Source organism: Saxophila tyrrhenica, assembly GCF_035928015.1.
Source record: "Saxophila tyrrhenica strain CCFEE 5935 chromosome Unknown scaffold_11, whole genome shotgun sequence".
Classification (NCBI taxonomy): Eukaryota; Fungi; Ascomycota; class Dothideomycetes; order Mycosphaerellales; family Extremaceae; genus Saxophila; species Saxophila tyrrhenica.
In genome coordinates, this window is record NW_027041743.1 from 798,284 (window position 1) to 824,190 (window position 25,907).

The 25,907-nt window shown below is 56.2% G+C and overlaps 8 protein-coding genes across 8 annotated transcripts; 6 read left to right on the forward strand and 2 right to left on the reverse strand.

The window, feature by feature from the left end:
* Nucleotides 1-833: 833 nt before the first annotated feature.
* On the reverse strand, nucleotides 834-3,528 carry LTR77_007385 (uncharacterized protein; the record flags this gene model as incomplete). Its single annotated transcript, XM_064804622.1, has 5 exons — nucleotides 834-1,466; nucleotides 1,511-1,859; nucleotides 1,909-2,956; nucleotides 3,016-3,397; nucleotides 3,448-3,528. The coding sequence occupies 5 exons, from the start codon at nucleotides 3,526-3,528 to the stop codon at nucleotides 834-836; spliced, it is 2,493 nt and encodes an 830-aa protein (XP_064657392.1).
* Nucleotides 3,529-3,842: 314 nt separating this feature from the next.
* Nucleotides 3,843-5,285, forward strand: LTR77_007386 (uncharacterized protein; the record flags this gene model as incomplete). The annotated part of the gene is made up of 2 exons (XM_064804623.1): nucleotides 3,843-4,660; nucleotides 4,865-5,285. 2 exons carry the CDS (start codon nucleotides 3,843-3,845, stop codon nucleotides 5,283-5,285), a joined length of 1,239 nt encoding a protein of 412 aa, XP_064657393.1.
* A 1,632-nt stretch (nucleotides 5,286-6,917) lies between these two features.
* Nucleotides 6,918-7,484, forward strand: LTR77_007387 (uncharacterized protein; the record flags this gene model as incomplete). Its single annotated transcript, XM_064804624.1, has 1 exon — nucleotides 6,918-7,484. The coding sequence occupies one exon, from the start codon at nucleotides 6,918-6,920 to the stop codon at nucleotides 7,482-7,484; it is 567 nt and encodes a 188-aa protein (XP_064657394.1).
* A 410-nt stretch (nucleotides 7,485-7,894) lies between these two features.
* On the forward strand, nucleotides 7,895-8,706 carry sbp1 (Ran GTPase binding protein Sbp1; the record flags this gene model as incomplete). Its single annotated transcript, XM_064804625.1, has 3 exons — nucleotides 7,895-8,393; nucleotides 8,447-8,575; nucleotides 8,627-8,706. The coding sequence occupies 3 exons, from the start codon at nucleotides 7,895-7,897 to the stop codon at nucleotides 8,704-8,706; spliced, it is 708 nt and encodes a 235-aa protein (XP_064657395.1).
* Nucleotides 8,707-9,596: 890 nt separating this feature from the next.
* tfg3 (transcription factor TFIIF complex subunit Tfg3) lies at nucleotides 9,597-10,516 on the forward strand (the record flags this gene model as incomplete). Its single annotated transcript, XM_064804626.1, has 4 exons — nucleotides 9,597-9,682; nucleotides 9,735-10,044; nucleotides 10,110-10,350; nucleotides 10,416-10,516. 4 exons carry the CDS (start codon nucleotides 9,597-9,599, stop codon nucleotides 10,514-10,516), a joined length of 738 nt encoding a protein of 245 aa, XP_064657396.1.
* Nucleotides 10,517-11,900: 1,384 nt separating this feature from the next.
* On the reverse strand, nucleotides 11,901-14,891 carry LTR77_007390 (uncharacterized protein; the record flags this gene model as incomplete). The annotated part of the gene is made up of 1 exon (XM_064804627.1): nucleotides 11,901-14,891. One exon carries the CDS (start codon nucleotides 14,889-14,891, stop codon nucleotides 11,901-11,903), a length of 2,991 nt encoding a protein of 996 aa, XP_064657397.1.
* A 495-nt stretch (nucleotides 14,892-15,386) lies between these two features.
* LTR77_007391 (uncharacterized protein) lies at nucleotides 15,387-18,089 on the forward strand (the record flags this gene model as incomplete). Its single annotated transcript, XM_064804628.1, has 1 exon — nucleotides 15,387-18,089. The coding sequence occupies one exon, from the start codon at nucleotides 15,387-15,389 to the stop codon at nucleotides 18,087-18,089; it is 2,703 nt and encodes a 900-aa protein (XP_064657398.1).
* A 5,661-nt stretch (nucleotides 18,090-23,750) lies between these two features.
* Nucleotides 23,751-25,679, forward strand: LTR77_007392 (uncharacterized protein; the record flags this gene model as incomplete). The annotated part of the gene is made up of 2 exons (XM_064804629.1): nucleotides 23,751-24,203; nucleotides 24,252-25,679. The coding sequence occupies 2 exons, from the start codon at nucleotides 23,751-23,753 to the stop codon at nucleotides 25,677-25,679; spliced, it is 1,881 nt and encodes a 626-aa protein (XP_064657399.1).
* Between the last annotated feature and the right edge of the window lie 228 nt (nucleotides 25,680-25,907).

Genomic DNA, 25,907 nt, shown 5'->3' on the forward strand with positions numbered 1-25,907 from the left:
ACCGAAACTGGTGTTGAATGAAGGAAACCACTGGAAACAACTCCCCAATCGCTTGCACAGGCAGCACTATCGGTTCTCCGTTGTCCCAACTCGCTGTCCCAGGTGGCTAGTGAATTTCTAATGAAATCCATGACAGAGCTGGTTAGACTTTGAAAGAGATTTATAGCGGGTCGAAGAACAAGTGCTGGCCACGAGGACGTTCGCTGGAGTAGTTCGGGTATGGATACTAATATAATACTTGCCGTGGCGCTTCCGAGGTTGGGCCGGGGCATGAGGTGAGGTCTTGGGAAGGGAGTCTTGATCTTCGATGACCGTTTGACCTTTTCACCTTTTCGACAAGTGGACCTCATTCAAAGGAAGGGCAGAAGTCCAGCACAACGTCCTAATTTCCCTTTTTCTCAGTTCATCGATGCCCGTCGGTCAAAGCAAGCGGCCTTGTGTCACCAGCTGTGCCAGCGGAGGAGTTGCATGCCTTCCTGCAACTAGAGCCAGCTGCATTTGCTGTGCCCGCCTTGACCAGGGAGGGAGCAGCTAAAGCCGCAGTGGTGCTCTCAGGATGGTTTGAAGAATGACGATGTCTACCATCGACGCGATCGGCACTTTCGTCAAGGAAGCCGGAGGGCGACACTGCCAGAGGAGACTCCATGTTTCCAACAGCACCTCGCGCAATATGTTATCCTGGCATTGCTGGCCGGTCGGAGCGCCGCAGCATCGCCTTGACTGGCAGGGCATAGTCCCGATCAGATCTTGACATGCTCCTGATTGCGGACTGCGCTCGAACAACGGCCAGCTTCTGGCCATGGTTGGTCTCCGGGACCAAACTCTGGACCGGATCATCTCGCATTGGCAGTAGCAACGATCAACAATGCCTTCCTCTCCTCATCGCTCTTCTGGATGAATGTCCAGGGACTCATATAGAAGCACCTCGGCTCCATACATGTCGAGATGTAGTGGAAAGCCGACAGCATCCCGCCTTTCATCCACAGATGTCTCAGGGGGTTGGGCGTCGAAGGCACACGATCCGCATACGACAGGCTTGCGCAGCTGAGGACCATAGCGGCGATGCCTGCAGCGATGGGCGTAGCGACAGACGTCCCGGATTTATAGGCCAGACCATCGTGGGTGCTCAGCCATGCTGCTGGCACTTCCACTCCAAGCGTGCCGAATACGGCAGGGCCATTCGGGTCTGGAGGTGGGTTGTAGTCCTGGAAGACGCCGAGAGCGTTAGTGCCTCGAATAGGGATGACACTGTGATGGCATGCTGGAAACATCTCTTTCTGGTTTCCGCCGTAATTGGCTACGGCAGCGAAGAACAAGATGTAGCCCCAGCGTTTGAGGACTGCTTCGTTGATGGCGTTGCTGATGACGGGTTCGCCGTTGACGATGATCTCTTTGTCGAAGCCAAAGGACATGGAGATCATGTCGACACGCCATTCGGTTGCTGCCCAAAGGATAGCCTGTCGTCGCTGATGTTGGCTCAACGGAAGACCGCCCAGAATATCAACCTCACCTTCGCAATGCTCTCACCAGCTCCTCCCAGACCGTCAACGTTCCTAGCAACACGGGCAACATAAACGTCCGCATATGGAGCCACCTTCATCAGCAGAGACACCACATGCGTCCCATGACCGCTCTCGTCCACAGAAATTTCTGAGCCGTCGGCCCAGTCTTTCCAGCCCTTGATCCGGTCTGTCCTGGGACGGTCGAAGAACGATGCGTCCGGATCATAGCCAGTGTCCAGTACAGCTACCTTGACGCGTTCTGCTTTGATGCTTCCGCGTTTTGATGAGTAGGCGAGGACAACGTCTCTGTTGAAGTCGGACTCTGCGATGCGGTTAAGCCATTGGTTTGACTTGTCGCTGTACTGATGTCAGCGAGGCACTAGATCATGCATCTCAGTGAGCTTACCGCACTGCGCGTACGGGATCATCAGGAAGTCTTGTGGTCTGCGAAGCCAGCTCTGGTGGGTTTGGTGTTACGCTCATAGGAGTAGACTGCGATCTCTTGTGATTTGAACCATCGCTCTGCACATGGCTGTGTTCGGGCATGTTGTGGACATCATTCGCAAGATCTTCCTCCTTTGCACCAAACTCGAAAAGCAGCTTCATGACATCAAAATGTGAATTCGCACTGGCGGCCCTCAAAGGGCTTCCGTACTTGCCTTTGGAATCATGTATATGAAGTAGCAGAAGACGGACAACCTCATGCTTGCCGGCCCAGCAAGCAATTTGGAGAGCGGTGGAGTTTCCCTTCCCTCGCGCATGCAGATTGATGCCGGAGTTCAGCAGGATTTGGGCAATCTCGACGTTCCCGATCCAGGCAGCTGCTTGCAAAGCATTGCCGTATATGCCTCCGGTAGCGTTCACATTCGCACGATGCTGTAACAATGTTCGCACGGCTCCCACCTGACCGCGTGCCGCAGCTGCTAGCAACGGAGTTCCATACTTCTCGCTCTGAGCCTCGATATGAGCGCCACAGTCTATCAGTAACTCAATCAATGTGGTATGCCCTTCGAGGCTTGCGGCGTGGAGGCAGCTTTGGTCTGCAAGACCAAGCGCATTCACGGAAGCCTTGTTCTTGAGCAGTAGTCTGACCATCTGTTCGTGGCCAACTGATACAGTGGCATACAGTGCGCTTCCGTCCAGTACTGAAGGGCTGTCAGGGTCCGCTCCCATATCAAGCAGTTGCTTGACCGTCTTTTTGTCATCTCTCCTGGCAGCCTGAACCAGCAGTTGATCGACAGCAGCTTGTGGGACGATACTGAGTGGTGCTCGTGCCTTATGTTGAGGGCGCGGCGTTGAAGACCTACTCCACGAGAAGAAAGAGAGGAGGGAGGCTCTCCTGCCCCCCGGAACAGATTTGAAGTTGGCTTCCTTCCGAAACTCCTCTACGGCGTCCATGATGGACTGCTTCTCGCTATGGCCGTATGCCAGCCTCTGCTGGAGCATGAGACGCACTGCATTGTAGAAAGACTGCTCGACATTGACGCGGGTCTTCGCAGAAGACTCAACGAACATGCACCCGAGCTCTTGGCCAGCGCAAAACCCTCGCTCGTGGACACGGTCCGCTCACCTTCGCTGTCTGCTTTGTTCGCGACCAGACAAATTATCGGTGATCGTAGGATAGAATTTGGGCCGGTCGACTGTGCAGCTCTGACCCGCATGATCTGTTCATAGAAGATCTGGACATCTTCGAACGACGTCCGCGACAAGACGCTGTACACCAAGACAAATCCTTCTCCGGTCTTCATATATTCCTCTCTCATGGCCGAATACTCTTCTTGCCCGGCGGTGTCCAAAATGTCAATCATGCACGGTTCGTGGTCTATATGCACCTTCTTCTTGTAGGAATCCTCGATCGTGGGATCGTACTCAGCAACGAACGCGCCGACGACTAGCTAGCATGTCTGAGCAGAGTCCGAGAGGTAAGAAGTTCGCGCCGACGTACTTGAATGACGAGCGCCGTCTTCCCTACGCCTCCTGCCCCTAGGACTACCAGCTTGTGGTATGGAATGCTCGTGGAGGCCATAACGCTGCGAGAAGTCCAGCCGAGCCAAAGTCTTGACTGCTACCACAAAACCGGCGGAGCAGAGCAAGGCCGGAGCACAGCAAGGCGAAGTGGCCAGAACAATCGCGTTATCACTGGCAGCTACTGCATAGTATTGGGTGCGGTTCTGTCGACATCGGAGGGCACGAACTCAAAGCGCGTTGCGGCTCTGAGTGGTGGCTGAGGTCTGGACTTCGCCACGTTCCATCTCAACTCAAGAGCATTCGGTCCGCCATGTAGAGTATCCGTACACATTCCCGGCGACGTACGTGTGTAAAGACTGAATATTTCGGCACATGTCGGTCGTGAAGACGTACATCCTTGCTCCCAACTTCTCCTTCCAACCCGACGGCTCGATCAAAATTGGCAATATCATTGCCGAGCCCTTCAGGCCAACAAAGCCGCTCTCTGCGCTCGACCTTGTTACCAACTCCATCGAAATCATCACCACTACTGAGCTACAATCAAGCATTCGCAAAGTCAAGAGCCGCTCCGGTCATGGCAGCATCTGGGCACAGTTCCTCCAAACTGCAAGCGGTCATGTCGGCGCAGGAAAAAGCACCGATAGAGCGACCAGCTACGAGAGCGACAGTCTGGACACCATCCAGCTCAAGTATGATCCAACAGAGGATCAGGTCACACCGCTGCTGCAGAACAGCAAGGTACTGGCCGCAATGAATGCCGGCATCTTCGGCAGACAGCCCGTCTACATGATTACAGGACTGAAGATTGCCAGAGGCTTCAGCATGAAGAATCAAGTTACTACCAATTACGAGGTCAGTACAGGCTTTGGCGTACCAGTAACGGATCAGATCTCCGTGGGCTTTGACGTCGGACGAGGCCACGGCAACGAGGTCGAGACGTCCTTCCGGTCTGCGAACGACATCATCTTTGCGTATCAGTTGCACAAGATTGCTTTGAAAGGGAGGAAGACCACAACTACGAATGTCGACGTGTATGCTCCCAAGTCAGCATTCCTTCACGATGATGATGATGAACGGGACAGGGACGTGGCAATAGTGAATCCTGCATCGGCGGATGATGTCGACGAGGCTTTGGCAGCAGACGAAAGTACAGAGATTGAGGTTGCAAATGTCATGGATGGTGAGGAAGAGTGCGTGTGCATCTCGTTCAAGGATGGCTCAACGTCATGAGTGACTGATACGTATCTCCATACCTTAACATGGGATAGTTTACCGCAGTACCACGACTCATCCTCTGAACATGATCAAGAGGGAGGAGTTACGAGGAGTCGAATGCTAAACATCTAATGCTGGTCCACCGCACCACACCAAAGCGCAGCACAGAGAGTTTCTAGACAGGCTCGAAAGAACCAGACGAGGCTGAAAGTCGCCCTGAATTTAGAGCCACAACACCTTCGCATCCCTGCTCGCGAGCGCCCTCCAGCTCAGAAAGCATATAGCAACCAAGCCCTCCCTCACCCAAATTCTCACAGCTTCCGCACGAATCTGCACACGTTCACCGACCTTCAGCACGCCGATCGCCGATCACGAAGCTCGAAAACGCCTCTTCCAGCACATCACACCACCTCCAGCCGCAGCCTCGCCGGCGGTTCGCACTGCAGCCGACGAATCATGTCCGACTATATCGACCCCGAATTCCAGGGCGATGCGCTGGCCGGCTTCGAGTCGATGGACAACTTCATGGACTGGGATGGAGGAGAGGACTGGGTTCCTGATTGGGTTGGCGTCGAGGATGACGCTGCCCAAGGCAGGTGAGTAAAAAAAAGACTGACGCTTGAAGTAGGGCGATGTGCACTCCCTCTATCCAACTTGTAGCTCCAATGGAGCTAGTTGCAGGTCACGGGGAGGTCGTGTTCTACAACCCATCTCAAGCGCAGGGTGCAGCGTCAACAAGCAGTTGCCTTTTACCTTGCCATTCTAACCCGACAGCTACTGGCTTCGAAACGTTCTCTAGTGTTGCGAGCGTGCCGGCTGAAGTTCTTCCCAAGCGGGCCAAAGTAAAAGAGACAGGCCACAACTTCGAGTGCCCTCACAGAGACTGCACGCATCCCGGACCATTTTGCCGTCGGTACGAACTCAACAGACACATCCGCACAAAGCACAAAGCAGAAAAGCCATTCCTGTGCCCTTATCCCGGCTGTTTCAAAGGCAACGCTCATTCAGCGTTCTCTCGGCCCGACAAGCTGACATCTCACATTCGAAATGCGCACTCACGGGATGTTGACAAGTTGCTGAAATGCCCGGCTGGAAATTGCAATGTCGAGCTGTTGCAACTCGACATACTGCTACCTCACATGCTTCGAGAGCACACTAGGAGACAGTGGATCCAACAGCTTTCCGATGAGCTACGACCCATAGCTCATGCTGCTTCGTCAAACTTTACTAGGTGTCCACTGTGGCACTGCGGCAAGGCAGTCAAGTCGCCATCCCTACCCGCACATCTCCTCGCTCATCCCCTGGACCAGCTCAACGCCGATTCAGATGCCCTTCGCAGGTCTTACTATTCGGTTGTCCGCGACAGTTGCCCTCATTCTGGAGTTGCCGGCGGCTCCACCTGCTCCTGTCCTATCAGTGCCGTTCGTATCCATTGCCCGGTATGCGCAAAACCGTTCAGCAACAACGCCAATTTGGAAGAGCACATCGACACTGAACACCTCGTCGCTCCCGAGCACCATGGCCATTACCAGGCATGGCTCCACTTGGTCAAAGCCGAATGTCCGCACCTAGCATTCAACAATTTTTGGGAATACTGGCCGGTCGGCCACAGTTGTTTAGCGTGTACATGGTGCGGCGTGAAATTCGGCTCATGGCCACATTACTCTCTGGATCATCACCTCATCATGTTGGCCGACCCAGACGCCATCAAACCTTTCCGCCGTGAGATACTGAAGGTATACCCGGCTTTCGCAACTCATCCAATCTGGGAGGATCTTTGAAGCACGACCAGCCCACACAAGCGCGATCGGTCATGGATCTGCCTCGTTGCGCGAAGGCCCCACGATCCTTTCTCGCCAATGGTAGAGCATTAACGAACCTCACCGGGAGCCTTTTTTTCAAGTGCCTTGCTGCGAAAAACGTTTGGCGGGTTATTGCGGTATCTTTCGGCTTTACCCTGGAGACTTTCTTGGAGTATGGAGATGATCGATGAACGGCCTGATGAACACCACACTCATTTGTATCACGAGTAACGATAGTGCGCCAGTTTCCTTAGCTTTCTGTTATGTATCACAACAGAGTGACAACTTGTAGATGTCCACTCGACTCCAAACTGTGTAGTCACGTATAGTAGACCTTGAGGAATCACGTGTCGGTGGGTCAAACGAGATGCTTCAAGTTTGGCCTGCGTCTCGATAACGACTTGCTGTGCCGCTCCATGCAATCTCCACCATGCCTCAACCCGAGAGCTTCGAGGATGAGAAGCAGCGGATCATAGAATCGTGCTTCACCGACTCCAATGACGATGGCCAACCGATGGAAACATATCTCACGCATATCCGAGTACAAGACTGCATCCTCCACTTGCCTTCGTCCTCGCCACCTCCGCATAGAGCAGAGGATATCCGCAAGGAGCGCTTCATCATTATCGCCCGTCGCTCAACGGGAACAGCGAGACTCCACAAGGCGAGAGAGAATGCCGACGGGAGCTTCAGCATTGGCCGGACGTGGAATATCGAAGATCTGGCATCCATCGAGAGCTTTTCCAACGCCACATTGCCTTCGACAAGCGAGCAAGAGGCCAGGATGAGGGCGTGGGCGAGTGATGCAGGATTCGTTGTGACGTTCGAGAAAGGGTGCTATTGGCGAGCAAGTTCGGCAGAGGAGAAAGAGCGGTTCATTGAAGAGCTGGTCAAGACTCTCACGGACCGTACTGGTGGACAGATGCCGGTGTTGCGGGGAGTCGACATCGACCAGACAGCACAACTGACCGCAGCTCCCTCATCCAGTGTGCTGTAGGCGACCTACCTCCATATCATCACGCTCCACTGACATGTGAAGCGTTTCGATTGATATATGAGGATATCTGGGGATGATTAGGGATGAAGGTCCGCGAATGAGCGATTTACAACCGCTATGTGGCGTGTCAGAATCGACGAACTGATCGTTGTTGAGGTAGCCATAAGCACGAATGAGTTGTCAACACGTCGCTACCTTTCAGGAGATGTAGTTGCGATTCACGTGATAGTTAAACTCAGGCACATATCAGGCTTGGCAGATCCTGCAGGGACTTCTGCGGGTCGCTTCACAGGCTTGATTTTGTGCCCGCCTGCAAACACACTTGAACCACCCATCTTCTTGACCTCGTACTCCGCGAACCATTCCTTCTAACACCACCACACATCCCACACACAAAGACTACAGCAAACATGGCGGACGAAGAGAAGAAGCCCACGGAGACCACCTCCACCGAGGAGAAGCCTAAGACCATGGGCGAATCTGCCGCAGACACTGCCTCCGCAGTCAAGGACAACGTCTTCAGCATGTTCGGCGGCGGCTCCAAGCCCGCGGCAAAGACCGAGACCGCCGACGAGGAGAACGACCGCTCCGGCAGCGCCAAGGCGCAGAAGGAGAAAGCGGCTGCTGAAGGTGGTGATGACGAAGACGAGAAGGCTGAAGATGAGGAAGCGGATGTGCACTTCGAGCCGGTCGTGCATCTGACGAAGGAGGTGGAGACGAAGACGAACGAGGAGCTGGAGGAGATGATGTTCAAGATGCGCGCGAAGCTGTTCAAGTTTGATCGCGACTCGCGGGAGTGGAAGGAGCGGGGCACGGGCGATGTGAGGCTGTTGAAGCATCGGGAGAATGGGAAGACGAGGTTGGTGATGAGGCGGGACAAGACGCTGAAGGTCTGCGCGAACCACTACAGTATGTTTGACGATTGTGCTTGGATGAAGATGCAAATGCTGATTTGAGACTAGTTGTGCCGGACATGAAGCTCTCGCCAAACGTGGGCAGCGACCGCAGCTGGGTGTGGAACGCAGCCGCCGATGTGTCTGAGGGTGAGCCCGAGGCGCAGACGCTCGCTATTCGTTTCGCCAACGTCGAGAGTAAGCTCATCCAAAGCTCTACATATTCCTCACGAAACTAACTCTCTGCAGACGCCAACGCCTTCAAGGAAGCCTTCATCAAAGCCCAGCAGGAGAACGAGAAGATCTTCAGCGAAGGCGCCAAGGAGTAGGCCTCCTCCAGAACCGCCGGCCTGCCCGAGCTTTCTTCTCTGCCCCAGGTTCCACCACTGTCCATTCCCATGAGACCCGGCGGAAGCACAGCCGGAAGGGCACAGAGGCTTGGACCGCTCGAGGACCCCATACTCCCCCCAGGCCCTTAAGAAGTACGGGAACGACTGAGGGGGTCTGACAATCACTGCACAATGGAGAAGCAAGCCCTATCGTGAAGCGGCAAGCATTCACAAGGGAAGTGAGCTGCTGCTGCTTCAGCATTCTGAGCGTTCCGTATCCACCACTCACGACATACCCATCACTCACTCCATCACGATATCACGTTTGCACAGCAGCATACCCACATCACATGGCATTGTACGGCGATCACTTGTTGCTCGAGCGAGCCGGGAAGGAGAGCTTAGATAGACATCACAATGGAAACGATACAGTGAATCTGTTTCGCCTCACTTTATCGTTCATACCTCTGTCACATGGCCGTTCACTTAGTCACACGTTGTAACGTTGAACATATTCGCTATAGAGTCACTGCTATTGTCTCTATTCTTTAGATCCACCTGAAGTCTGCTTCAGAACCAAATCCAACCTCACCTCTTCGACCCCACACAGGCACGCTCACCACCACCGCACAAAGAACTTCATTGCTCTCGCACACCTGCACCTCACCACAAAGAAATCACTATCTGCGCCGCGACAACTATCCCGTAACACCGCGCGACAGTAGCTTGCTACCTCAGACCATCTCACGACCACAACAAAGACCGCGACAACGCTTGCGCCGGCCTACAGGCGCGCAAATACTCCAACATGCCTGACGTGAGTATATACCGCAGCACCGTCCCCGACATGGCTGCCCAAGATGTCTCTCCGATCACTCATACTCGCAATCATGGCCCGCATCAAATGCAAAAAGCTAACCCGCCGCCGCCAGGTCAAACGCACCGTCAAGCTCGTCACGACCCAACGAGTCGACCAGTATGTGCCTTTCCCCTCCCCCAAACCACTCCCCACTAACCCATCCTCCCAGCTCCATCCCCGCCGAAGCAGAAGGCTTCCCCATGCGCGTCTGGGACGTCAACATCTACCTCGTCGGCCCGGACGGCGACGACATGCCCGCCAACTGCTACGAGAAAGCGACCTACATGCTGCACGAGTCGTTCGGCAAGCGGCAGAAGCAGACGATCAAGAGCCCGCCGTTCCGGATCCAAGAGCAAGGGTGGGGCGAGTTCGACATGCAGATTACGCTGAGTCCGGTCGGGGGGCAGAAGGGCGGGGAGCAGACGATCAGTCATGATTTGAATTTTCAGCATGAGCGGTATGAGGCCGTGCATAATGTGGTGAGTATACTCCCCATCATCTGTCTATGAAGAGGGAAGGAGCTGGTGGCTGATGAGCAGGACAGACGTTCCGCAACCCCAAACCAGACCTCGTAGCCATCCTCAAGGAGTCCGGACCAGTGGGTGAAGCCAACGGCGCCGCCGCCGCACCTCCCAAGCAGAAGCGCAAGCCCGCGAGCCGCAGCGTGGACATGGAGAAGCTGGCCGAAGCGCTGCCGCAGCTGCAAGAAGACGACCTGCTGCAGATCGTGCAGATGGTGCATGACAATAAAACTGAAGAGACGTACACGAAGAACGATCTCGAGAGTAAGCTGCATCCCTTCACTACCTTCAGTGGTTTGAGAAGTCATACTAACATTATGTGCTCGCAGACGGCGAATTCCACGTCGACCTCTACACCCTGCCCGACAACCTCATCAAAATGCTCTGGGACTTCACATCCGGCAAAGTCGACATGGCGACCGTCGCTTAGAAGGCGGCGGGAATCGGCAGTCTACGCTCGAGCGCCGGGTTTGCCAACTCCACGGCCAACATGATGATGGCACAGCGGCGTGTGAGGGGCTAGTTGCCCTCGACGTTCGGGAGTGGAGAGGGGGAAGTGAGTGAGTATGCGATGAATTGATCTGGGGTCAGCGGTCAATGCTATTATTACGACGAAGGAGTTATGGGTTGGACCGGGTCTTGTCTTGAGGGGACTTAGACGTGGTCACGGACGGGGCAATGGATCGGTCGAAAGTCATCAACGTTGGCTGAACGGAACGGAACGGAAGGAAGGACAGGGAGCGAAGGCGTCCGGCGTCCATCATTAGGCGAGTTAGCTGCTCGTTACTTGGTTGCAGTATTGACAAGAACATCTCACTTCATTCTTCTCTTCCTGCCTTCTCGTTCAACTCAATCCTTTCCATTCTCCCGCTCCCTCCGTCCCCCTTCCTTTGACATCGTCACTTTCCATCTCTTGTGCCTCCGCTCAGCCACTAATCTCCTTCTCTCAAACGCAGCATGAAACCCAGTGCACCGCCTTAAAACTTCATCCACACACCAGCCCCCCTCATTGGCAGGCTGACGTACGTGTACCTCCGCCGCTATCTCTCGTCCGCCACCTCAAGTATGGACTTTTGCCCATACCTGCCTGGAAGTCCACACCCACCCCATCCACCGCGCTGCGGACTGGCTGGACGCTGGAAGGCGTGAGGGCGGTAGGGCGGTAGGGCGGTAGGGCGGTAGTGCGTTAGGGCGTTACCGCCAAGGGAGTCCAGGACTCGAAGCCGACCCGACCAAAGGGCAGGCAGCTCATACGTCCAATATCTTAGCCTGCTTGCTTGTCTACCTACTTACCTGTGCTGCCACCGCCGCATCAGCGCATCTTGCCTAAAACGGCGTGAAGGGGAAAGAAGGAGAGCGTGGTTGCTTAGGCCGCTGTCAGGGGCAGTGGCGGGGGAGTTCACCAGCAGGAAGGCGTGAGATCTGTGAGGCGTTGTAGACATTTCTCTATTCATGCTCTCATCTTCTGTAGTAGAGAGAGCAAGTAAGGTATCCGTTCCAGCCATCCCAATGATCCCGAACAAACAGTCCCGTTCACTAGGAAAAGACAGTCGGTCAAGAGCCCAGGTGAGTGAAAGAACGCCATCCATGCCCGCTCGTTCCCCGTTGCCCGTCCCAATTCCCCAAGCCCAAGCCCAAGCCCATGGTATCATACTGTAGCCGTCCGATCGCGCATCCCATCCCACCCATGAACGCCAACAACAGTCATCCCCCATACTCACTCACTCACGCAACATCTCCGCCACCACAACCCTTATCCCCATCCCAAACAAAACCCCCAGCAGCAAGTAGACCACAAACTCCCCAGCACGCAACTAACGCGCCTTCTTCCCCTCTCTACCCTCCCCCTTACCCTGCTCCACCTCCTCCCCCGCCTCCGCCTTAGCCATCGCCGCCTTTGCCGCCCTCTCCTCCCTAATCCTCCGATCCATCGCCGCCTCCCTCTCCCTCTCCCTCTGCAGCTCCGCCCAAAACCTGTCGTGTGCCTCTATCTCCTTCTCCCCCGCATCCACCGCCCTCTCGCGCTCGGCCCTGAAAGCCGCTTCCGCCTTCGCAGCCTTCGCAGCCTCCCTCGCAGCCTTCTTCCTCGCCTTCTCCTCCTCGCGCTTAGCCTTCGCCTCTGCTTTGGCGGCGGCTTTGTTCGGCTTCGCGGTGGACTTCTCAGACCCTTGCGAGACGCGCGAGCTCCGCGTCGACGTCCTCGAAGAGTAAAGCGATGTCGAAGGCGTAGCCGAACTCTTGCCCGTAGGCAAGGGATCAGCCGTCACAGCCTTCCCGACCCCTGCGTCGGTGTGGAGCTGCACGGCCTTCTTCGCCGCATCCGCAACCCGCTGCTCACGGCGGCATTTCACGTAATCCTCCTTGCCCACGCACTGTGCGATCTCCTTCAGACTACCAGCGCGCTTCGTCTTCTCCGTCGGCGACCACAGATTCTGAAGGCGAAGAGACAACTCCTTGCCCGCAGAAGTGCTCTTAGCGAACTCCTTACGCGCACCGGAGAGACGCTGCTTCAGTCCCAAAGCCTTCGTACGACTGGCGACGAGGCCGTCGTGGAGAGACTTCTTGGACGGGAAGGGGTAGCTGATCAGGTCTTTGACGGCGGTGAGGGAGAGTTGGGCGTTGTGCTTGGCTTGCTGGACGCCGGTCTGGACGTCTACCGCAGCGTTGTGGGATGAGCGGTGGAGAGTAGAGCGGAAACGGGTGCTGATGTCCTGGGTTGAGTTGTAGACTTTGCCGAAAGCGGTGGCAGCGGTGTTGACGTAGGCTTGCACGTCGCGGACGGCGTAGAGAGCTATCTCGGACGTGACGTTGGTTGTAGCAGCTGCGCCGGCGGAGAGCTCCACGCCAAACTTCTGCTTCAGACCCTGCAACCTCTGCCTCGCCACCGAGATGTCCTTGGTGAGCGTCTTAGCCATGGCGGTCGTGGTGCGGTGGATCGGACGCTTGCCGAAGGTGTGAGAGGTGGTGATGTTGAGAGGAGCCTTCTTCACCAGCATGTTGACCGTGACTTGCCCGTACGCCTCAACAGGGTCGACGGTAACGTCGTAGACGCCATCGATGAGCTGGGTCAGGTTGAAGTCGATGCCACGGCCTGCAGCTTTGTACACCGCGATGTCGTAGGGCTGCAGGTAATGCCGGCCGTTCAGTGGCTTGGGCAACGAGATAATGATGTGGTTGGGGGCCGCGCCTTGCGACCTGGCTTCTGAGGTGAAGCCCTCATACATGCCTTGGAGGACCGCCGAGGATGGAAGGAGATGCGAGATGTTGAAGCTGGCAGAAGTGTCGATAGGAGTGAGCGCGGACGACAGAGCGTCTCTCCTGCTATCGAGGCTCTCCTCTGCGTAGAGGGGCGCATTCAGCGCGGGCCAGAAGTGGCCGGTGATCTGCAGAAAAGCCAACATAGCGACCAGGCCGAACAATGCGCGGAAATCCCAGGGCGTGGTAGAGAAGTAAGCGAACGGATTGAACGCCTTGATGCCTTGCGTGTTCGCCGATGCGGGAGCCTCTGTCTCGAGCTCTTTACGGAAGGGAAGCTTCGATTTCAGAAGATTCCGGATCTCGCGCTGGACTGTCTTGCCGCCCACCTCAATGGTGTTGTTGAGGAAGAGGTGGCTTCCCTCCTTAGCCTCCTCTACCTCTTGCTGTGAGCGTGGGCCGAAACCGCGCCTGTTCCCTTCCAAGACCACCACAGGAACGTAGTCGCATGCCATGGCCTTCTTGACAATGGTGAACCAGTGAGGAGCATCACTCGTCCCCAGATGGATGACAGCGAGGTCGGGGTTTGGGATCTTCTGCCCAGTCCCATAGACGTAGGTGTACCTTTTCCTGTCCAAGCCCTCGAGGACAAGATGATACGAAGCTGTTGGCGTCGCCTGCTCTTCGGCCCTTGTGCAGTGCTGAACCAGAATCTCAACCTCTCTGAAGCGCACAAGCAGGACCGAGGGGGCATTGTTGCTCGTCGCAGTTGGTAGGGGCGTCGTCAAGACCTGGAACTCGAGCTGATTGGCAGGGGCAGCGCTTGTCGAGAGAGACGCTGCTAGCTTCTTCGACAGTGCTACCATTGTTTCGGTCTCCTCAGAAGAGGCATGCTTGGACACGAACAGCACGTTGAAGGTGATCCTATCAGTGTCCGTTGATGTCGTCGTGTAAGAATCGGACAGAAGCGGAGCACCCCCACGATGCATCACCGACTGACGCGGAGTCTCCAGCTCGTAGCTGTCCAGCAACGCATTCTCCTTGATGTCCTCCTCTTCCAGCTGCTGCCCACCCGGCAGCGTCTCGAACGAACCCTCAGGCACAGCAGTAGGCTCCGAGTCATCAATATCATCCGCATGCTCTTCTTCCACATCAACCACGCTCCCTGAATCTTCCGGTGTCATCGCTCCTTCATCGCTCTCATCGTGCTGTTCAGAAGGAAGGCTGGCGGTCTCGCGGTCATCGTTGGAGAACTCAGATGCATCATCGAGCATGTCGTAGTTGGAATCGGCGAGGGAGGTGGAGCTGCTCGACATGCTGGCGGACATGGCTAGCTGTGCTCCTGCGGCGGTCAAAGCGGCGGGTTGTGTAGGTGTGGTTGTAGGGCGGATGTCGGACAGCCTCGACAGCCTTGCGAGCTGTGGGGCTGAGTCGATATCGAAGTCGTCTTTGCGTAGGAATATATGTCCGAAACCGGGAGGAAGGGGGTAGTTGAAGTCGTCTGCTGCTGCTGCTGCTTGAGCGGTGCACTGCGGAGCTTGGGTCAGCTTGGGCTTCACGTTCCTGTGGCTCTCAAGTGCGTGGTGTTCGGCGGCGTAGTCGGGGTCCATTCTGGCTGGCAAGAAGTAGAGGCGGCTGATGAAGCAGAAGCTTACACGTGTCGTGCACTGTCAAGGAAAGCGGGCGGAGGTGAATTGAAGGTGGTGAGTGAGTTTGGGCAGTGCTGCCTGGGTGTCAGAGCGGGGCAAGCGGGAGCCTTCTCCTGGAAGACGCCGCTGTCTGAGGCTGGGGAGAAGTGAAGCAACTAGCAGTGGTGAGTCAGTAAGAAGAAGCTCGTCGAGAGAAGTGAATCTGGATGACGGCGAGCAAAGGCGGGATGGTCTGGTGTCAAGGTGTCGTGCTACGCGTTGTTCATCATGTCGATCCCGAGTACTATCTAATCGCGAGAGCTGTCTGCCCCGCACTAGCAGTATGAGCTAAGGTAGGGGTGTCTGAGGCAACATCTCAAATCACGTGCAGGTCATCCTTCAGTCCAACCACGCCTCCAAGCCAACCTACACCTTGAACGACATAGTTGTGGTGTTGTAGTGTCAAACACGCAATGGATGGCAGACAGACGAGGCATCATCGTCCCCCTGCTCATCCTCGCCTTCATCTTCCTCTCCCCTGACCCCGTCCGCCAGTCGCGCCAGCAGTTCGACCACCGTCCGACACTCCAAGATGTCATCACCGAAGAGCAGCGCGCGCTGTCTGAGGTGCAGAACTCGACGTACCGCAATGATCGCTTTGCGAAGCCGGATGCGATCGGACTGAACCTGACGGGTCTAGAGCCGGAGAGAGGCTACTCCTGGGAGCCTCTGCCCTTGGTGCAGAACAAGGCGCGAACATGGCTCGGACACACGCTCGGAGAGGAGGACGAAGCCATCATAGACGGAGTGCTGGACTTGGACCTCGGTGGCGCGCAGGTGTACAAGAATGTCACGGGCTTCGTGCACGGCAAGTGGGTGCAGTCGAAGCTGGAGACTCCCATCACATCGCCCACCATCAACCTCTCCGACTACGCCATCCAGAACCCGTTCAATGGCCGAACAACACTGCATCCGTTCGGACGCAACATTACGGGCGATGGAGGGGATATACGATTGCGCTTTCACGAGAGGCAGGCTCCTTTGCATGACCTCTTCGACGTCGAGACGGCCAACGCGACTCCAATCAGCATGGAAGTCACCATCTCGGAAGAAGAGTCTGGGAACGAGCATGAGTTTCGCGTCTACGGCGTCTACTTCCCGACTCTGGGTCAAGCTGTCCTCACAACCACCAGCGACAAGTTCGCCGGCGTCTTCGCACTCCCTCACCTCGCCATGTCCGGCGCCACCTTCGAAGAGTCTCGTCGAGTCATGAACGAGTCGATCCTCCGAAGCATACAACGCCAAATCGACGGCGAGACGGAATCCCACAATCCCTGGACCTCCCGCCTCGAAGGCGACGCCGCCGGAACGCCCTTCTCCTTCCCTCAATGCGAGCTAGTCTTCTATCTCCAGCAACTCGACCATCCCGGCCTCCCAGAGACTGATTCAATCTCCTTCCTCAACTTCCTAGAACGCGAACTCCGCTTTCCAACCGGCGCCTTCCTCCCTCCCGCCCCACCGATTCGCTTTGCCATGGCAGCCTTTTCCCCCGACTGCGGCTTCATGCTCGAATCCGTCGGTCCACCCGACCACGCGCCTCAAGAAGGTGACCACCTCAACGGCCCGAAAATCGAGTCCCTCCACCTCGCTGCCCGTCATCACATCCTGCTCTTCACCGCCACGCTGTCCGCCCAACTGCTCCTCCTCATCCGCCAAATGCGCGACGCCTCCACGCCCTCCACCCGCTCCCGGCTCAGCCTGTACACTTTCGCCATGCTTTCGCTTGGCGACGGCTTCACGACTATGGCGTTCATGCTGATCAGCCTCTTCATCGGCGGTTTGTGGGTCAATCTTGTAGCAACAGCTTTCGTGGCCTTCATGAGCGTAAGCTTCTTCGGGATGAGGTTCTTGATGGACATCTGGACTGTGCAGGCGCCGGAGCGGGAGCAGGCGAGGCGGGAAGAGGCGGAAGAAGAAAGAAGGAGGGAGGTGAGGTTCCGGGAGGTCATGGAGAGGTTGAGATCCGAAAGAGAGGAGAGATTGAGACAAGAGCGAGAACATCGGGAAAATGCGGAGAGGGAGCAAAGAGCACAGGCGGCGATTGAGAGGCAGGAGGCTGCGGCTACAATCGCACACCAACCTGAACAGCAGACACCCGCAACCGACGAAACAACCCCAGCACCTCCACCCACCACCGCACCAGCACCCGCGCCCCCATCCCAACCCCCTGCCAACACCGGCGAAATCTACCCCTTCTTCATGCCCTCCGACCAAGCCGGCCTGCTCCCCACCACCGCCCTCCCGGACCCGAACCGCCCCTTAGTCCTCCCCCCCGAATCCTTCGCCTCGCTGTACACCCGCTTCTACCTCCTGCTCCTCGCCACACTTTTCATCAGCCTCAACGCGGCTTCCTGGAGCCCGGTGCCAAGGAGAGTCTATTTCACGACCGTCGGGTTCGTGTACCTGGGTTTCTGGATCCCGCAGATCGCGCGCAATGTGGGGAGGAATTGTCGGAAGGCTGTGCGGTGGGAGTTTGTGCTGGGACAGAGCGCGCTACGGCTCACTCCCTTCTTGTACTTTTACGGGTACGGGGGGAACGTCCTCTTCGCGGAACGTGACTACATCTCCCTCGCTATCCTAGGAGGATGGCTCTGGTTCCAAATCTTGACATTAGCAAGTCAAGAATTCCTCGGCGCGCGCTGGTTCGTCGGCCGGAAATGGGTTAGCGAAGCGTGGGACTACCACCCCGTTCTCCGCGAGGATGAAGAGGGGGCTACGATGCCTGTCGGCTGGAGCAGAGAAGAGGAGGATAAGGGGCCCGAGAGCCCTATGCAAGGGCGCGGAAGCATCGACGACGGTGCTAGACGCGCTTCGGTGTCCAGCGGGAAAGACGGGATGAGCAAGCCCGTTGAGGCTGAGGGGAGGAAAGCAGACAACGGGAGGCGGATCTTCGATTGCGCGATTTGCATGCAGACGCTCGAAGTCCCCGTCATCCCTGCCGGCGGCTCTGCCGACTCTACCAGCGGTGGTGGTGGGCTGAGTGGACCAGCGGGTCTGCTAGCGAGGAGACAGTACATGGTGACGCCCTGCCGACATATTTTCCACGCGCCGTGTTTGGAGGGGTGGATGAAGTATCGGCTTATTTGTCCCGTGTGTCGGGAGGGGGTGCCTGCGCTGTAGTGTAGATATGGAGAGGTGTACAGATACTGTATGTGTGTAGCGGGGGTATGGAGATTTGTTTGCCCGGCTCGTTGACCATCCCGTGGTGTTGGAGCTTCGCGGGTGTGTTTGTTCACTGCCTGTGGTTTGTTCTGTGAGGTTGGACGAGAGGGTTAGGGTTGGGGTAGCGAGGAAGTGAGTAAATAAGTAAGGAGTAAGTAAGGACGACGGCGACGACGAGGTATAGTATCGCCCATGCCTCTCAATATTTTCTTGCGGACTCTCGTAGTGCCTTTTGTGAGTTCCTGCGGCAATGTTGTAGTCGTCAGCGTGTCCCTGCGGCGACTTGGTGATTTCGGGTTCTGAACATGTTTGTAATTTCCCGTTTCGGCGGAAATGCATGTGTGCAGATTATGGTCACTGATTCCCTCGTCTGCTCATGGATACCAGCACGCATGATTAGAGCGCAGTAGAAGGCTCAAGACACCAACATGGCATATCCCAGTACTCAATCATCTCATCCAACAGAAAGCGCGCAGCTGCCCTACCACACCATCCGTTGCTGTCCGGGATCGTGTACAGGAGCACGAGAAGACCGCTGTCGGGGTCAGCAGGCGCGCTCTGCTGTGCGACGGGACCGTGAGATATTGGGAGCGCAGAAGTACGGGATCTTTGGACGTGGGAAGGGGTCTAGGAATGGGTCCTAGAGCTGGATGGAGATGCGGTGGGAGAGGAATGGTACGGACGATTGAAGATTTGTGATTCGGTAGAACAAGGAGAGGTATGTGAGTGGGATTGTTGAGTCGGGATCGAGCAAAGGATGGAGGCAAGCGAGTCTCGCAGCGCCCAGCTGGACCGGTGACGGAGAACTTGACTACCATACTCATCTTGTAATAGGAGAAGACGACCACGGGTCCTGTTGCGAGCGAAGTGGCAGTCGGATTCTCATCCGGATGAAAGGACTATTCAAACCACAGCTGGCCTACTTTCGAGGGTATCTTTCTGGCTGGTACCGGTAACGAACACAAAGGCACCTCGTCCTCGTCCGAGTCTTGAGAAGCTTCTAGTACTGCTCCAGCCGTCGGTCGGCACAATCAACGCGCAGAGCCCGGTGCTCTTCCAAGAGTGTGATTTATGGAGTGCGGACTGCTCGGAACTCGTTGCTTTCATCACTGAGCGCAAAAGTCCACGTGGCGCCTGCGCTGGTTTCTTTGCGTCGGAAGACCGGGACCAGCAGCCGGGGTACAATGTCGTCGCAGGCAGACGCATTGTTCCGGCCTGCAAGCCGTGATCGATCTCGCACCTCGTATCGGTAGTCTCACACGGACATTGTATCGTTTTGCCGTACAGCTGAGGACGAAAAACGAAAAAAGGCAGGACGCGAGTTGACACACAGAAAGGCACACCTGCCATGAAATACTTACCTGGCGTGGTTGGACATGCTGCCCAACTTCTGGTGGTACAGCAGTCGGATGACTGGACAGCGTGACTTTGCATGCGCACCGTACTCCCGTTCTCCATGGTTGGATGAGGTTCAGCGTTGAGCTGCTATCATGACACAATCGTAAGGTAGTCTTCCGCAAACCAGGAAACCGTGGCGTCAGTCGACGAGAGCTCGTGATGGAAGCACCGGAAGCGCAGCGGTCCAGACATTGACCTTGCCGCATCCAAAGAAAACATCGCAAAGAATCATTCCGTCAAAGGCTCCAGCAATATGCCACCAAGACCTTGCTCCAAGCCGTCGTGCCGTGCGGTGAGACGCATGTGGTCCATCGAGAACCCGCCGCCTGCAACCGGACCAAATCCACGATCCATAGCAAAGAGTCCAGCCTCAGCCCATAAGCAGATCGCATGCTCAAGTTTTGTGATCGTCGCTGCAGATGCCCTTCCCAGCTCCTCGAACGAAAAGAAAAGGTGGAGAGGTGGTGGTGGGAAAGGTGGCACGAAAGACACTAGCAAGCCAAAGGCTCCAAGGTTCAAGCAAGCAGGAAAAAAAGGAAAAAGTACCTACTCACAGATGGTGGGACACAGGGAGAGGTAGAAGCTTGCATCAGGCCTAGTCCGGGCGATATAGCTCGGGGCGTGTGATATGCGAGGTCTGTAGCCAGTCTCATGCCGGCCATTAGTCGTGCTTGGGTACAGCGATGCACAGTACATGTGCGTGTGCCGCCGCGGGCGGATCCTTACGGCTCAGGCGGCCGGTATACATGTACGTGTATTGGACCATGTTTGCGCAAGCTCGTGAGATCATGATTTGCGAAGACGCAAAGCAGACAGGCGGCAATAATCTAATTGCTTCGAAAGGTGTGTGGCGAGGGTCTTGAGTGGAGTGATACGAGGCTTGCATATGGGTTTGGGATGTGGTCCGACTGCGGCAAGCGCAGGTCTGAGAGCTGGAACCACACGGCTTGACGTTAATGGAAATTCTGGGTCGATACGCGAGCAGCATCGTGGTCGGAAAGTTGTTGAAGAGCACGCCGGCACAAGCAATCAGATTTTTGGGATGTTGGTGATTGGACTGCGATGAATCTGACCGCCTTTTTTGACTCCGTCCGTTCCCCGCAGAAGAGTGTGAGGTGGCTGGTGGAGGCGAACGCCGTGGGAAGACAGTCGACTGCGACTTTTTTCGCAGGAAGCCGAATCTTGTCCAAGAGTCGCGAGCTGCAGTCGGATACCCGCTTGCTCTTATTCAGGCTTCCGTTGTACCAAGTCTCACCCCAAGCGGGCAGATGCGAGAGCAATGTAATCGATTGCGAGCTGACGGCACACAGCCCCGACTTGTGCCGGCGGTTGTTGGGTACATAAAATGGGTACAGAGGCTGCCCGCTTTGAGGCATTCAGCCAGGATGATGGCGGATGAGATTAGGATGAGCTTTTGCACACGTTGGATCTCGGTGGTGGCCGAAGCTTGTGGTATGGATAGCGACATGCCCGAGACTTCGTGTGGGTGGGCTTGCCGCTTGCGTACGTCTATGTCGGTGAATCACCGTTGAGCGGTACGGCATACGCGTTGCATCGAGATGAGAATGCGATTAGTGACATGGTGGATGAGCATCCTCATCTGACGACCGCTTTCGGTCCGTTAAGGATCTCCGAAGACAGGATGATGCAGTGCGGCTTCGAGATATCATCTCCGAGAAGGTGCTGCACTGTCAGACTCTGTGTCCTCTCCTCTAGGAAGGTGATGCGGCTAGCTGAACCGCGGTCGCACAACGGCTCCAAAGTGATTGGCTTTGTGGACAGGAAGTCTAGCGGCACGAAGGATGGTTCAGATTGTCTTGGAGCAACGCTGCTCCTCCGGGCGAGCTCCACAAGGCCGGAGGCGACGACAAAGTAGTTGTGATCAGTCGACAGTTTTTAGCCGCCTCTGAGAGCCCATCGGTGACACGAGAACGCGATGGAGAGAGATGATCGTGTCGACGGCACGCGGAGCGACGGCTGCAGCAAAGCCTGCGATTCGCTCAACGTGAGACAGCCCATTATCTGTCCAATTTCGGACTAGGGAGAGGCTTGCTCTTGCCCTCGCCAACCTACTCCTTCCGAGACGGTGTTACTTTGGCCGTCTTATCGATGCAACACCCGTCGAGATCCTGAACAATCATGATCTACCACAAAGCCACCGAATGCTGACGGCAAATTCCCACCGTCTATACTACTAGCAACAACGGACATCTGTTGGGCCCCGAGGAGCAGTAGCCGAACGTGGAAGAAGCTGAGCAAGCGCCAGGAGTCAAGTGGTTGGCGTAAGACTTGGGTCATGCGGTTTGCTTTGGTGTGTCGTTTGTATGCATCTTCAGGAGTGTCGCGCCGACTGCAAGGCTCGGCAGCTTATCGCCTGCACATGTCATACGTGTATCGGAAACGTTGCAGTCTCATTCACCACCACCACTATAGTACATCCGCGCCGCAAGACTCCATCGAGGCGCCAGGAATGCAGGTGTGTGTTGTTGTTTTTGGTCCGCCCCCATCAGCCGTTGGTGTGAGACAGAGCGCCGACCAAGGATGCTGAAGTCTGACAACTGGCTTTCTCGCATGGCATCAGTGCTCATGATCAGCGAGGCACAGCTGGAGTGGTGTGCGTGTACGGTATCGGTATCCGTACAATTTAGCTCTCGCCAAGGATGGTGTAGATGATTCGTGCTTCTGGGCCCACCGCAGATGCTGGGTCCGATAGCAGCAAGCAGGCGTGCAGCGGATTGCTGTGTGGAGCTAGCAGGCAGAGAAGCGAATCCGTCGTGAAATTGAATGGGCGCCGACATCATTTGCTGGATCAATGGAACCTCTGTGTTACGATGACTTTACGTACCTACCCTGCCGCCCATTCACTCCTGCTGATGAGGTTTGTTTGCGCGGAATGAAGCGGCACAGCCGTCGTCACAGGAGCCTGTCCTGTCCTGTCCATCTATCCTTATCCACCGCGTCCCGAGGTTACGACGTGTGGACGGAGTTACGTAGTGTACATGCGCCGACCCAGGATGGCTCGGACGTGGCTATTTGCGCGGTGTTTCTCGTAAACCACACGGCCGTCGGGGGTGGCGTTTGGTCTTGATCGATACTCGCGAGGTCTTGTCTCCACCGGTCCACCAGTTGCGAGGAGGCGCTAATTGGGTGGTGCGAGGATCCAATGACACGGTCATCGTCGTCCAGATGTGCCGACGGACGGTGAGAGGAGGGGTCCATGTTCTTCTTCCTGCTGGGCGCGCGGGCGCTCTCCAACGCTAACGTAGACGAGACTTTTCTCTTGCCTGCAGCGCCGACCACCTTGCCGGCTCAGCGCCGGTGGCCAATCAGACGAGGGGTGCAATTCCACGGTCAGCTCTCCTGCGCGGGCTGGAGCATGCTGGGAGGCTCCGTGTGCTGCGGCCACCTCACCCTGTCAGGAGGTTGCGGGTGTAGACTTTTTTAGTCGCCTTCCGACTGCATCTCACGCTGGATGGACGCAGCAAGCATGACGCCTCCCACGCTCCAAGGTGTCGTCTACGGTCTACCTAGTTTCGGGTATGTTCTAGCTTGGCTGGGCCTGCTGCTGCCAACGTCCGTGACGCCGCCCCTCTCGCCCCTGTACCTTCCCTCTGCGAGCCTGCGTACCTTCTCCGCGCCTTCACCAATAAACCCTCCCTTCTGCTTAGCCTGCGGCCGATCCTGATCGTGCCAGCCGAGAGTGAATCAGACAGTGTGGGAAGGCGCGAGCGCGAGCGCGTGTGGTGCTAGCAGCGGCCTGCCCTCGCCTCTGCCTCTGCCTGTCTGGGCCTCGCTGCCCGCCCCAGGTGACGATCGTGCTTCATGCTTCCGAAGGCATGCCACTGCTCCATAATTGCACTGACGACCTGACCACTAACTAACTGAACCTTGAACGGCCTCATCCTGGCCGCTCACTAGCATGTCTGCCGCTGCCGCCTGTCTTCAACACACACGCATGCCTACCTGCCGCCGCCCTTGCTTCAGCAATCAACATCAACAACACTCACCCTCCTGCCCTGCGCCCGACCTCACCTGGCTGCCACCTCGCATGCGCCCTCTCCCTTTCGCGTGAGCCGGCTCACTCTGACGATATCACCCGAATAGCACACACCTACCCACAGGCCTCCTTCACTTTCCAGAAGCTCACATGACACCAACAACCTCTCTCATGTACGCAGCAGTCACCCACCACTCATGACGACGACACACCCAGCCTTCCACATGTATGCAGAACCTGCTATCCGCTTTGGGGATCCATTTGGCTCCAATACGACTCCGAACAAGACCATCCACCAGCATCTCCCATATCTCGACTTCAATAGAGCTCTCACCCCACCGCCAGAGATGAATGGTGCTGTCCAGGCGTCCAAGTCAGGCTACTACCAGCCAGAGCATGCCACCCATTATGGAGACTACGTCCCTTCCAACCACGCCTCGAGAGCTCCCGCAGCACACTGCCTGCCTCAGGAGGTGTCCAACACTGAGTTTGGTCAGAATGGAGTGCAGCCGCGAAGTCGGCCCATGTCACCCGCCATGACTTCACGGCAAACGACAGTGGATGACACGTACTCACAGCACAAGAGAGAACCTCAGGCTAGTGCAATTGCCCCTTCGTTCCAGATCCCCAAATCTGTGAACGACAGCGGTGGAAGTTTGTCAGAGCTCGCAGCACAGGTGGGTTTGTTCCATGACCGCACGGAGATCGCCTGCTGACCTTCTCAGATCACCTGCCTGTTCTGGTTCGAATCATCTGATCTCCTTCAACAGATCGAAGAATCTCCGATCCCTCTCCATCCACCGAGACAACTTGTAGCAGATGCAAAGCCCACGACTGGGTTCAGGAAATGGGTCACGACGATACTTTCAACAACACTTGTTGCACAGAATGTGGTGCTTTTGGCACTACTATTCGTTCACAGGCTGAAGAAGCTCAACCCGGCGGTCAAGGGGAAGCCAGGGAGCGAGTACAGATTGCTCACAGTAGCATTGATGCTCGGCAACAAGTTTCTGGACGACAACACATATACGAACAAGACGTGGGCTGAGGTGTCTGGGATCAACGTCAACGAGGTCCACATCATGGAGGTCGAGTTTCTGAGCAACATGAAGTACTGCCTCTTCACTTCTGCAGAGGACTGGGCGAAATGGCAGTCTTTGTTGGGCAAGTTTGCCAACTTCTTCGAGCGAGCGAGCAGGCCGCCTCCACGGCATCCACCAGCACCAATTCTACCGCCGGCTTCCTCACTGCATTTGCGCATGGCTCTTCCATCGCCTCCGGCATCGAACCAAGCATCACCACCATATGTCAATGATGCTAATCAGAACCTGCCGGCTTACGGGGGCCAGTATGGACCTACGCCAGCCCCATCACCGCTCACGTACATGCCGAACGGTCAGGCCAGCCATCCGACTTCCCGGAAGCGAAGCCACGAGGATTATGCAACTGAGCCTCCAGCAAAGAGAGTTGCCAACAACTACCAAAATTATCACTCGCCACAGTACTACGCAAGCGGCCCACAGCAACCTACCCAGAGTCAGCCAACTCGTGCCACCCTGCCTAGTCTGGCAAATACGGTCAACCAAGCAGCCTCGGGCACACATGCACACCAGCCCGCGAGCCAAGCACAGCAGCTGCCTCCTTTGCAGGTGCCTGCAAGGGCGATGGCCATGGTGTATCCCAATGCAAGCTCCCAACCACACTTGCAGCAGATGTCGGCTCTTGCTGGTCCAAGCTCGCAGCCGCCCTCACAGTATCAGTCGAGACAGCAGTCACCGTACCCTGGCTCCGCCACCGCATCACCAAGCCGCCACCTGCCGCTCTCGGCCACAACACTGCAACCTCCGATTCAAGTCTCACCAACGTACTTCCTGCAGCAGCGGAACTCGCCATACCGACCCGTGCACAATGTGTCTACACTGCTGTACCCGCCAACCACGAATTCCATGCAGAACCAGCCGCAGAACGTCGAGTACAACCAGATGCACTACCAGCCGCTCGGCAAGCCGATTCAACAGGCACAGTCCGGCAGACTGCCATACGTTTCTCAGAACGTCTGGCTCGGCGGCGACCACCAACAGTCCATGACGCCGGTGCTCCAATGGCCTGGATTCAATCACGCACGTCAACACCACCCGATACCTCAACAATAGAAAGACAGAGAGTCTGGCGGCTCTGACTGACAGTCCTCACGGACACCACTTCACCAACTTCAATTGTACATATTGAACCACCACACTAAACCATTCACGATGCATGTCTTTTGCTGCGTTCGAGCAAAAAGCACACAGGGCGTTTTTTGCTGCATGATGATACCAACTTGTTCATATTTTGCTGGGAGAAGGGAAGAGAATGAATGCATTTTAGCAAGGCGTTTTGAA